At 35.8% G+C, this 13,767-nt stretch overlaps 1 protein-coding gene across 8 annotated transcripts in view; it reads right to left on the bottom strand.

The window, feature by feature from the left end:
• The window catches only part of PPP3CB (protein phosphatase 3 catalytic subunit beta), a 49,706-nt gene that overhangs the window by 31,844 nt on the left and 4,095 nt on the right, over positions 1–13,767 (bottom strand). For 7 of the 8 annotated variants that reach the window (XM_045568997.1, XM_045569001.1, XM_045568998.1 and 4 more), the window contains exons 2-3: positions 2,819–3,019; positions 2,004–2,128 (exon numbers count right to left, since the gene is read on the bottom strand). In XM_045568997.1, the coding sequence (XP_045424953.1) occupies positions 2,004–2,128; positions 2,819–3,019 (326 nt within the window). Of the gene's footprint in view, positions 1–2,003; positions 2,129–2,818; positions 3,020–6,678; positions 6,912–13,767 lie in introns of those variants that run through there. The other variant, XM_045569004.1, reaches the window with a different exon arrangement.

Raw genomic sequence — 13,767 nt, 5'->3', positions numbered from 1 at the left:
GACAGGATTCTGATTCTCTGATCTTAAGCATTATGCCATGTTGCCTGTTTGTTTTGTTGATTATGAATGTTGCCTTACATAAGGTAGGTGCTTATTATCTGAACTAATTCAAACCAAATGCAAATTTTAAAATAAATATTAAAACAACAGAGCAGATGCTTTTCTCTAAATAAATTTAAAATAAGAAAGAGACTCACATTTTACTTACTTGGTTAAAAGAAAAGGATTATTTCGTATGGAAATAAACATGGTATATATAGTCATATACAAAAAGAAAAAGAACAAACTTTATTTTTAACAAGTTAAGGTATATTGAAATGTGTAACAATTCACACCTCATTTCATTCACAAGGAAAGAAGTAATAAAACCAGGGTAATAAATTCAACCTGTTCTTATCATTTTGATTCTTTGCTATTTTCCTTTTATAACAATAAAATGTATTAAATGAGTCAGCCATAAAACAATCTTATCAAGGACATACACACCAACATGCTTAGTTACCAAATAAGCTTTCGAAAATTGTTTATTTTATTGTTTTTGTGAAATGTTTCCAAACTTTTTGTTAGGAAGGACCATCTTCTGATTTTCTTGAAGCCTTGAAATAATTTGGGGAAAGTTGAAGGGGCTGATAATGAAACTACGAATGGGGGAAAAAACTGAGAATAATAAAATTCCTAAGGGAAGCAGGATGGACAGAGTCCAGAACTCCCTTCTACACTAGGAATCCTAGCACACTTCAGAAAGAAAGGTATACTGAAAATACTGGGGAAAGGGATATAAACTATAGTAACCAGCATGGAAATTCACTAGGTAAGTCTTCAAGGAGAGGTAGTTGAAAGTACCACTGCCTGGCTGTGCTGCCTACTAATAATATGACCTTGGGCAAGTTACTTAAACACTCTAAGCAAGCTTCAGGTTTCTCATCGATAAAATGGGTAAAATAACTGTACTTATCTCATAACATTGTTGTGAGGACAAATCAATATGTGTTAAGTGCTCAGAATATGTTTGGAATGTATTAAGTGTGCAATGTAAGTATCTATTAGTAGAGATTTGACCCAGCAATTCTACCTCTAGGAATCTGTCCTACAGAAATAATCAGGCAAGTATGCAAAACATATATGAATAACATGAATCACTGAAGCATAATTTGTAATAGCAAAAAACTGGGAATCCCTTAAGTGACTAACAATAAGGAATTGATTAATTATGGTTTGTTCATCTGATGGAAAACAATAATGCAGCTATTAAAAATGATGCTGTAAATTTATATTTACTGACTTAGAAAGACATTCACCATGTAGGGATGTATGAAAAAGCAGGTCATAGAATCATATTATAATATGGTCCCATTTTGACTTAAAAAAAAGGAGATACATATGTTATAAATTGCAGATTGTTCTGTATTTACTATATTTTACTTATATAATTAAAAAAGAAAAAGGAGCAAGAAGAACCATCTACTGTTAAGTGATGATCAATAGGTCATTTTAATGTCTTTTAAATTTTTTAAACAAATTAATACTATCAGAATACACAAAGATTCCATACGATATATGTAGGCCTTAATAGCTATATAACAAGGGATAAAAGCATTAGGGCTCAAGCAATAAAAAATCATAATATGCTTTATTTAATCAGAGAGAATTCAATTAATCTCTTTTCATGTGGTTTAATGCCTTTAGGGGCAAGAGAAATAAACAGGACTAGCTTCTTAAGGCCACTAGATAACAGGACAATAAAGATCCCCTAGTCTGGTCATAATTTCCACTGTGAAAAACGGCAATTATAATTATATAAACAGAGCTATACAAAGAAAATTAACTGAATGATTGGAAAGATACAAGAGGAATGAATAGTAGCTTTTCCTAAAAACTTCAGAATATACAGAGGTATTAAAAAAACCCAACACAAGTACTTTCAGAAACTTATTTTACTAGGAATTAATGAACATCTATGTTAACACTTAACAGCATATCATATGACAGTATATGATTATTACCTCTATACTAAAATAACCTCTGTCCACATAATCACCAAGAAAAAGGTATCGTGTATTAGCAGGTGATCCTCCTACTTCAAAAAGTTTCATCAGATCAAAAAATTGGCCATGGATGTCACCACACACTGAAACAAGAAGATTATTAGATAAGAAAAAAAAACTCTGAAATAACAAATTTTAGTTAAATTATAATTTCTTTTACATAAGGGATAATATAAATGCTATCAAGAATTATCTAAGAAGGAAGTGGTCTATGAAGAGTCATGATAGGGATGATGTGTAAACAAGTGTTCGTGTGCTCAAGATCTATAACAAGATGTAAAAGAAATAACGAAATTTGTGGTGACAAATTTTCATCTGTATTCATAAAGCCCCTTTATAAGGAAGCCAAAGATGTGTTTAAATCATAAGATGACAAAATTATAACAGTGGCAGTTAAAATCTCCATTTTAACTCAATACTTTCTATTGAACTCTAAATAATCACCTGTGATATCTGAAATGATATCAAGGTATTTGACCCTAAAGATGGAAACCAAAGTTAAGTGTTGAATCAAACTGAAGTATGGTCATCATAACTGAAGAAATTTTCACAAAAATATATTAGACTAATTTCTATACTCAGGTTATTTAGGATCGTGTTTATTCACTGAAAACAGTTAAAAACTTTTTTTAAGTATGCAAAATAATTTAGAAATTCAAGATAATGTTCACGTAATATTAACTTAGTATATGGTATAATTGAAGAGGAAACAGCTTTAAATCCAAAAAATTAAAGTGTAATAAAAATAATACCCAAAACATAAATAAGTGTACCTGTAATTGGAGCTTCTACTTCTATCATGGTTTTCTCTCTCCGAAGGATGGCAGCACCCTCATTGATAATTCTAAGTGCAATTTCTTCATCTACCCGACCTTCTTTTACTAAGTGGTTCTTCAGAACATCAACCCTGGGTATCCCATCCATATCAAATACTTCTTCAGATGTCAAGCGATGTGTTGGAGGAAAAGGGACAGCTGCAATATTTTTAATTAATAAAAAATAAGTCACTAATAGCATATTAACATAAAAACTAATCATTGCATCTAGATAAATAGGAGTAAAAACTGAAAAGCAGGGGTTTGCTTTCCTTCATTTATTGGGCAGAGTGTTAATTCTTTTTTTTTTTTGAGACAGAGTCTCGCTTTGTTGCCCGGGCTAGAGTGAGTGCTGTGGCGTCAGCCTGGCTCACAGCAACCTCGAACTCCTGGGCTTAAGCGATCCTACTGCCTCAGCCTCCCGAGTAGCTGGGACTACAGGCATGCGCCACCATGCCCAGCTAATTTTTTCTATATATATTTTTAGTTGTCCAGATGATTTATTTCTATTTTTAGTAGAGACGGGGTCTCGCTCAGGCTGGTCTCGAACTCCTGACCTAGAGCAATTCACCCGCCTCGGCCTCCCAGAGGGCTAGGATTACAGGCGTGAGCCACTCCCTCCCCCCCCCCCCCCCCCCCGCCATGTGTTAATTCTTAAATAGCATCTTTTTCTAAAATAGTAAGCCAATCATGCTATTAATAGTTTGTATTAAGCTATATAAACATGTTCTTTGTTGAGAATTATTAGAGAAATGAATTGTCTCACAAAACTAAAAGTTCTTTCAGGATAACTAAAACTTTTGGGGGGCAAAACTCCCAAAATGTATGGCACACTCTTCATACACCTTAAATGAAGATGAAGATAAATACAATTTAATACCACATAAGACTGAATAGAAAGAAATCCCAAGTATAAGGTGATCTACCACGCTCTTAATAAGAACATAAAAGAAGTTTTCTGACCAACTTGAATATAAACTGTTAGAGATATATAGATAAAACAACAGCAGAATGTTTACTTACAAAATTTAATGTAGTGGTACAGATAAACTTAAAATAACAATAAATCATGATAATTTAGATACTGACTTTTCTCCTAACTTCATATTTCACAAAAGCATTCATTCAAAATCCTTATGCACATCTTCAACATCAGTGCATTCCTTATTACTGGAGTCACTTTTTGAGTCATTTAACACTTTTTTAAAAATTTTTTATTGATACATAATAATTGTACATATTCATGGAGTACATGTTATATTTTGATACAAGCATATAACATATAATTATCAAATCAGGGTAACTGGGACATGATTCACCTGAAACATTTATCATTGCTTTATGTTGGGAACATCTGAAAACTTTTAGCTATTCTGAAATATAATAAATTATTGTTAACTATAGTTGCCCTATTGCACTAGTGAACACTAGCACTTTTTCCTTGTATTTAACAGAATTACCCCTTCACCAACACCTCTTCATTACCCCTTCCCACCACCTTTACCAATCTCTAGTAGCCACCATTCTACTCACTACCTCCTTGAGATCAATTTTTTTAGGTCCCATATATGAGTGTGAAAATGCAATATTTGTCTTTCTGTGTCTGGTTTATTTCACTTAAAATAATGTGCTCCAGATCCATCCATGTTTCTGCAAATGACAAAATTTCTTTCTTTTTCATGGCTAAATAATATTCCATTGTGTATATACACCACATCTTTTTTATCCATTCATCCCTTGATAAACACTTAACACTTTTTTTTTTTTTTTAAAGAAATGGGATCTCTGCTGTTTCCCAGGCTGGACTGCAATGACATGAGCATAGGTCACTGCAGCCTCAAATCCCTGGGCTCAAAGGATCCTCAGCCTCCCAAGTAACTGGGACTACAGAGGTAAGCCACTGAGCCTGGGGCTAACACACTTTCTGAAAGCAAATTATCTTCACTTCCATTGAAGTTGATTGAGTTACAGCACTTTTTGAATATGAATAAAATGCTATGATGGCAAATTTATCCCTGCAAATTTATCCAAAAGTTTCTATTTTTGTCATATCGTAGTTGGCTTTTTCACTTCTGCAGTATACACTTATGATTTCTACAAGAAATCACCAACTGTACAATTTTTAAGTGATACTGTTGAATGGAATGGAAAACAAAGTCTGTTTTCAGTGGTGTCAATGCAAAATTTTGAGGTCATATACCTAGGAAAAATTACTATATATCTATTAAATTTATTTGATTACTTTTTCACTGAATCCAACAAGTAAATCTTCTCCATGCATTCAAAATCAACTTGGAATGAAATAGTTTCAGGCTCTTCACCAAACAGTATTTTGGTTTTCAAAATAAAAAGAAAAATTTATAAGGCCGGGCGCGGTGGCTCACACCTGTAATCCTAGCACTCTGGGAGGCCAAGGTGGGCAGATTGTTTGAGCTCAGGAGTTTGAGACCAGCCTGAGCACGAGTGAGACCCCATCTCTACTAACAAAAAATAGAAAGAAATTAGCTGGACATCTAAATATATATATATAAAAAATTAGCCGGGCATGGTGGCGCATGCCTGTAGTCCCAGCTACTTAGGAGGCTGAGGCAGTAGGATCACTTGAGCCCAGGAGTTTGAGGTTGCTGTGAGCTACGCTGATGCCACGGCACTCTAGCCCGGGCAATCTGTCAAAAAAAAAAAGAGAGAGAGAGAAATTTATAGTAAGAACCTAATCACAGACTCAAATGTAAGGCAGTTCCCTCTTTTTTGGAAAAAAAATATTTTTTTGGAGAAAAAAAACTCAATTTTGGGTATATAGTATATAGCATTTTTTGATGCTCTGGGATCATCATTGTGATTATCAGTCATTTTATAGAAGCCTGAAATGTACAGGACCAATTGCTCCTTTATATTTCAACTTAAAGTAACTAAAAAGTGGGGCTGGGTTAGAATTATATCAATTACCAAACAAAGAGTAATAACCACATTTTCATACTAGGGGAAAAAATTAAGGAAGAATTTAATCCTTTAGAAGTGAGATAAGGACTAAGGCAGAGGGATGCCAACCATTTCTAAAAGTATTGAAATCACCAATCACTCTCACTTTTCTTTTTTTTCTTTTCTTTCTTTCATTCTCTTTTTTTTTTTTTTTAAAGGCAGGGCCTCAGTCTGTTGCATGGGCTACAGTGCATTGGCATCATTACAGCTCACTGCAACCTCAAACTACTGGGCTCATGGATCCTCCCCCTCAACCTCCCAAAGTGCTAGGATTACAGGCATGAGCCACCATGCCTGGCTTGCTTTTCTTTTTTTGATACTTAGTAAAACAAAACTTAAACTTGCTTATTTTCCCTTCATTAGAAACACATTTATTGCCATAACTTTTTACTACATCTAGAATAAGGCATTAAAATACATTTTGTTCCCCCAAATATAATATGTTCAGATTCTAATAAAACAAAAACCTCAAAGTATGTTTTTCACCAATCAAAAGTTAAACAAACCATTATGTATGCTATAACCAAATTTGTCCCCATCAGTAAACCAGTTGTTTTAAAAATACAGATTTTAATTAATTGATTAATAAATAAATGAACAGTTACTTTTGAGACATTAAAAATGAGAAGTTTAAATATCTCTCAAATCTAACTTTCTGAGATCAAGATAGGATATTTTTTCATCAGGTTGGGAGAATTTTTTTCACTCTACTCAGGAAGAGAGATGCTGTTTGATTTAAGATGCTGCTTTCTGGATCATATATACTTCCTAACAATCAACAACATAATTCCACTAGTGGCTGAGTTCTGTTCAAAATACAAGATTTCCCAAAAACCCACCTATGAGGCCACTCCCTCCTCCTCCTACTCAGCCAGACACAGTGGTACTGCATGTTTTCATACACATTGTGAATACACCACTGCACGTCACACTGATGTATTACCCCTTCTTTAACCAAGAGTCAGAAGGTCTTTATTCACCTGAAAAAATAGTACAAAACTGATTTCATGCCCATGGATTAGTCATCTATAGATTTATGTTTTTCTACTTATTTTTCAACTCAAGGCATACTTTAAATTTCAAAACCAGCTGGCATACTTTAAATTTCAAAACTATCTTTACGGAATGGATATAGGTTGAATGGTGGAGAAATGCCACCTATTCGTGGGTAAAAGTAGATGAAAACTATAGGGAATTATTGTTATTACAGTAACACAACACTGAAAGTAGAGAATAGGGAGTTCTAAAAGTTTTAATACATCACTAAATAAGACAAAAAAACGCATGTATAGTGTTGTTTGGCAGGTGGAGAAAGGAGCTGCAGCAGATGATGACCTGACAGGGCAAAAGAAAACCGACCAAATAGAAGACATTAATTTTTTAAAAAACAAAAAATTTAAAAATTAATATTCTCAAACAGTACTTTGTTTTGTAACTTTTAAGGCATTTTGAAGCATTTCCATCTAATTTTCAGGCTTTTAAAGGTTTTATTTCTAACTCATCTTCAGCCAGTTATTCTTGCTTTTCCAAGATTTTCCCCCATATATTAATATATTTTTCTCTCCTAATTTTCAGACTATTTTTCTTACTCTTCTAGATTTGTGACAGAAAACCAGAACTAAATGTACATAAATATTATAATGTAAAAAGTCAACAACTGAAATGGCTAATAATGGAAGATTAGCTGGAACAACCTAAAGGGCTACAAAAATCACAAAGTTACCAACACTAGAAAACATGATTTGGTAACATTCATTTTGATCAATCTGCTCTGTTGAAAATTTCCCTTTAATCCAAATTTTGGCATGAAAGCTGTATCTGTATAGTAATCAGTAACATTCACAAGGTATTTTAATGTATGGTAGCTAAAATCAAGGCCTAAAAAACGTTTTAATTTAGGAAGCTGGAAAAATAAACCAAAGATACAGACTGATTAAGATTGGGGAGGCGCAGAGATCTCTTCCTGTTTCTACCACTGGGCAAGGAATCCTGGGAATTAACTAATCCTGTTCTCCAATTCTAAGCAAAGGCTACAAACCCTTAGTCCTATGAGGCCTCCAACTGGGGTGCAACCTGTGCCCAGTGAATAACTTTACTCCAAAGTATCATTCAGATGCCTAAAGTCAGTTAATCCCTCCATGTTTCCCATCATTGCCATCCTTGGCAATTGTCCAAAATATAGACCCTATACATCTGCCTTTTTCTATTTCCTTCCCTCCCACCATTATTTCTCTCTCACTGTTCTCCTCCCTCCCAGTCCTTTTCATGGAGGCCTCCAGAATTCCTATTTTAAGATAAAAAAATATATACATACTTCTCTTCCCCTATACACAAACGCGCGCGCGCGCGCACACACACACACACACACACACACACACACACACTTGCTAGCTCTTCACAAAAGCTGTCTTCATCTCTCTAGCTTAATTAAATCTTGGTTCTCTTGAAGAACAACATTTCTCAAATACTTTTTTCAAAGTGGATGGTGCTCATTTTTCCACACTGCACTATTCCCAGCAAAGAATGTGTCAGCATTATTTTAGTTAGTTCAATGAGGGGAAAAAAATGCATCTTCCTTTGAGGTTCATGCCTTCTAGCCACTTTATCCTTGTCCCTACCATCAATTAAACTTCTAGTCATCTCTCACATTCATCCTAAAATCAGGTTCCTGGTTCATAAGCCTTCTCCACTCTCAGTCCCACCATTGCCAATGGCCATATGGTGACCTACCTAAAACTTAAGACCTGAGAGGCTTGGGCTCCACTCTACTTCAATTCTTAAGCCTTGGCCATCACTGCCACTCCACCTCTGAAATTCCGAACTGCAATCTCTCACTCCAGGGTCAAACCCCCCTAATGTTCCAGTTTCACTCCCTTTTCTCCATCTATGCTTTATTGTGTTAAGAACCTGGACAGTCCATCCCTATCAACTGCTTTCTGGCTACCTTTACTTTTTCCATTTTTTTTTTTTTTTTTAAATAAGAAATGAAGTCTCACTATCACCCAGGCTGGAGAGCAGTGGCAAGATCAGAGCTCATTACAGCCTCAAACTCCTGGGCTCAAGTGATCCTCCCACCTCTGCCTCCTGAGTAGCTGGGATTACAGGTGTGTGCCATATTCCTACAATTCTGAAGATATTCCATCATCCACCCACTTTTTGTAAACAACCTGAATTGACTGTTTTACCCTTTTGTCCTTCTACACTACCTGCCAGGCAAAACTCCAATTCTTGGATAAATTAGCTTCTATATTTGGGTGCTAAGCATAAAACCCATCAAAATAGCCCAGTAATACTACAAATTGATGGTCTCTAATTTAGCTGGTCTTTGGTATACTTCCCAGTAATCTTCAATCCTCATTTATCTGGCTTTTACCCTAATTCTTCTAACTCTCTCTTCTCTTGGGTTCTTGAAATCACTCACCTGGTTTTCCTCTTACTTCTCTGGTCATACCTGACTGGCCTATTTCATGGATTTCTAGTCCTTTTAATGATCATTAAATGCCAATGTGTGCCCTAGGTTTCTGTCCTTGGCCCTCCTCTCACACTATGAACTAGTGATCTCACTCATCACCACACCTTCAAGCATCTACATTTTGAGAACTCCCAAAGAGATCACTTCAGTCCAGATCCCATTCCTAAACTCCAGATCCTTATTAAACTATCAAACATCTCCACTTCGATGTTCCATAGATAGCTCAAACTTAGTATGTCTAACATTGAACGCAGTCTTCCCCTCTAAACCATTACCAATACAGTTACCCAATTAATATGGGAATATCCTAGATGTCTCTTTCTTCCTTACCCCTACACATGGCCAATAGGTCTCAATTCTGTTTTTGTCCCTTTGGCCCCCAGAGACACTGAATAAGTACTTTTTTCCCTAGATCACAACAATCTTTTCAATTTTGCTCATGTTCTACAACAGAGTACTCTAAAATTCAAATCTCAAAATTCTGTTTCACAGCTGGCTTCACTAAATAAAATCCAAATTCTTTACCTTACCATGGCATATGAGACCCCTCATGATCTGACCCCTGTCTCATCTTTTCCCACTACCTCATATTCCAGACACGCTGTATACTCTAGACACTAACTTACTTTGGTTTCTTAAACTACATTACTTTTTTATCTGTGTACTTTGCCTGCCCTATTGTTTTGGGGTATGCTATTTTCCATCTCATGCCTAACTTCTCCTAGTCTTTAAACCTCATTTCAATGTTACAATTCTTGAAAACTTTTCCTAATCTTTCCAACCTAGGTTAACAGTGCCCTACCCTTTGTGGTCCTATATCATAGCACATGATGCACACATATATTATGGCACTTACCATACTGTACTATAAATATCTGTCTCCCCTACCAGCTTAGGAATGCCTTGAAGGGAAGGGGCTATGTCTGTTATCTCTACATACCAAGTGATTAAAACATAGATACTAATGTTTGCTGAATTAGTGATTTATTAGTTACAGTTTCTAAAATACTTGTATATGTTAACATTAGTTTATGCAGCAATGACAATATATTTATAGTGCTTTATTTACAGTTAACAAAGTACTTTCACATATATAGTCCCACATGATTTTCAGAGATACCCTGTGAATTCAGTCATGCAGTTTTTATCTCCATTTCACAAATGAGATAACAGGTTCAGAGATGGTTAAGTGGTTTCCCAAAGTGTTTTGACTAGTAAGAAGTGGAGCCATGGTTAAAAATGAAGTTGTCAGAATGCTGCTCCTGTATCATCTGTCTTTAATATTAGGTTATTAAGTATGAAATGTCCGATTTCCTTAAGCACTAAGTTTAACAACTGATATCTCTTGACATTTCACTTTGACATTTCTTGTTTTATTTTTATTGTAAAGGTACCTACTCATTCAAATACACGGTTTGGCTTGTAATTATGTGTCAAATTTTTTTTAAGTAATTTTTGTGAAACCATGGATAAGTCAAAAGTTCGAGTTATTTTCGATGAGTTCCATCATGGAACCAATACAGCATGGACAGCTCAAAATATCAACAAAGTGTTTGGGAAGGATGTGGCTAATGAATGCACAGTATGTCAACAGTTTGAGAAGTTCCATTCTGGTGATTTTAATATTGAAAATGAGCCACGTGGGTGATCTGAGACCAAGGTGGATAATGATGAGCTGAAAGCTATAGTGGAAGCGAGTCCATGTCAACCTACATGTGAATTAGCAGCAAGGTTTGGCATCACTATTCCAACAATACTGAATCAGTTGAAACAAATCGGCAAGGTAAAGAAGCTCAATACATGAGTACAGCATGAATTAAACAAGCATCAGAAGAGAAACTGTGTCAAAGCTTGCCTTTCTTTGCTGTCACAACATAAAGGCAAACCATTTCTACACTGTATTGTGACGTGTGATGAAAAATGGATTCTTTTTGACAATCGCAAGTGTTCGGCACAATGGTTAGATAAAGACGAAGTGCCAAAACACAGTTCAAAACTGAGTATTCATCAAAAAAAGCTAATGGTGTCTGGTTGGTGGTCCAGCACTGGTATTATCCACTACAGCTTCATGAAACCTGGTCAATCGATTACAGCTGATGTCTACTGCAACCAACTGGATGAAAGGATAAGAGTACTTGTGATTAAGCAGCTGAGATTTGTCAACAGCGATAGGCCAATCCTCTTGCAAGACAGCAATGGACCACATGTCGCACAAACACCACTGCTCAAACTGCAGTGGCTGGACTTGGAAATTCTCTGTCATCCACCGTATTCACCAGATCTTACACCAGCTGACTACCACTTCTTCCAGGCTTTGGATCACTTCTTGCGAAGGAAAATATTCAGTTCTCAAAAAGCTATGGGAAAACACCTTTCATGATTGCATCACTACTCACTCTCCAGGCTTCTTGGCTGCTGGCATAGACAAGCTACCACTAAGATGGCAAAACCGTGTTGCTAGTTTAGGTGCATACTTCAATTAATTGTACTGCTTCTTGAGATACAATAAACTAAACTTTTGATTCAAAATCAGACATTTTATATTTAATAACCTAATATCAACACAATGACAATTTTCTTTTGACTAAAGGAGTCATCAAAAGGCTCCTCATCATGGAGAATGGTATAACCCAATTACTTGCCAGGAGCAGAAGCATGGATTAGCTATATCCTTTCAGGAAAGATTCAATAAATCCAACAGCATTGTCTTCAAAATTAACTTGTGGTGGTTCTCTAAATACAACAGCTATCCCTCAAAATTGGTTCCCCTTCCTGGCTTACTTTTGTTAAGGTATCATCATTCTCTGTCACTCAGACTTAAAATTTTGGTGTCACTGTTCACTTTCTGGACTCCAAATCCGACTGATTCTTCAAATTCTCTCAATTTTCTTACATCTCCATTGTTACAATGCTAGTTCAAGTGCTCATCTCATGTACTAAAATCTTATTAATCTCTACTCTTCTTCCTCTTTGATTGAACAAAAAGCACAGCCAGATCAACCTACTCAAAAATTCTGGGTAGTTCCTTAATCACTAAAGAAGAATGGAAAAAAAACAAAAAACCCTGAATCTTACTTTCAATGTCCTCCTCAATTTGACCATTCTCAGCCTTTTACATGTCATTCCAATCTTTGCCTCCAACTACAATTGCCCCATTTCACCAATCCCTAAAGCAAAATTATTCTATTGTTTTCTAAAAGTGATGCTCACCTGTTTCATTCCCACATCACTTGTGTATATAATCAATATACCTACCTTCTAATATTACTAAGACTTTATGTCATAGTTTCTCTGGTCTGGTCTCATGTCTGGTTTCTCTCTTTCCCTTAATTCATGCCTTGGTCATCCCTCACCTGGACTACTCCATTAATCTTCTAACTAGACAACCTGCTTTAAACCTCTCCCTCTCTAATATTTGTTCCACACAATAAACCAGAGTTAGCTCTCCAAAACCAAGATATTGGGTCACTATTCTACTTTAAAACCTTCAATAATAATAATGGTGATGGTTACGACTGGTTGAGTACTTATGTGCCAGGCCAGGCACTGTGGTACTGCTTTACATGTACTGTCTCTATTAATTCTCAAAAAAACCCCATAATGAGATTTTATTAACTCTATTTTACACATGAGAAAACTAAGGCTTGGGGATGCTGAGTATCTTGTCCACAGTGAGAAGGTTATTAAATGATAGAGCTAGTGTTCAAGCCCAGGCGGTCTAACTTCAGAACTTGTGTTCTAAATCATCCAGGGGCTATACTGCTTCCTAGCTTAAGTTTTAGATGCTCAACTTGGTATACAAAAGATCCTTCCCAGCTTCACTCCTGCCACTCCTCGCCAAGCACTTTACACACTATTGCCCACATTTCTTGCTTTGTTTCCAAACTCCATGCCTTTCTGCTTCTGTTCTCTCTACTCTAGCCCCACCTTCTGTCTGGAGAAATTCTACTCATCCTTCAAGGATAACCCAAACCATTATCCTCTCAGTCAGTGATGCTTTCCCTCAGAGTAAGGTAGTCCATTCCTTCTTTATAGCTCCAATAGCACTTTGTACCTAATTCATTATATTATCTATTTACAATAATGTTTCCCCCACTAGACTGCCAGCACTCTAAGAGAATATATCTTACTTAACAGATCTTATTTAATTCTGTATCACCAATGCCTAGGGCAATGCCTGCTACCAAGCAGGTACTCGATAAATGTTGCACAAATAAATGGTCCCAATCTTCTGCTTATTTCAATCCTACCCATCCTTCAAGCCTAATTATTCCTATACAAAGCCTTCCTAGACTATTCCAGCCCAGCTTCATCACCACCTCCTTTGAACTAAGACAAATAGCTGGCTTTGCCAGTTATCTGGCAATTATTAATCACACCCATCCTTATGACATATATTATTAACTTTTCATTGAGTGTTTATTTCCTCAAGGACCAAGACTGTATTTATCTTTTA

Source organism: Lemur catta, chromosome 14 (assembly GCF_020740605.2).
Source record: "Lemur catta isolate mLemCat1 chromosome 14, mLemCat1.pri, whole genome shotgun sequence".
Classification (NCBI taxonomy): Eukaryota; Metazoa; Chordata; class Mammalia; order Primates; family Lemuridae; genus Lemur; species Lemur catta.
Note: the sequence above shows the minus strand (reverse complement) of the source record. Positions and strands in the feature narration are given on the sequence as shown.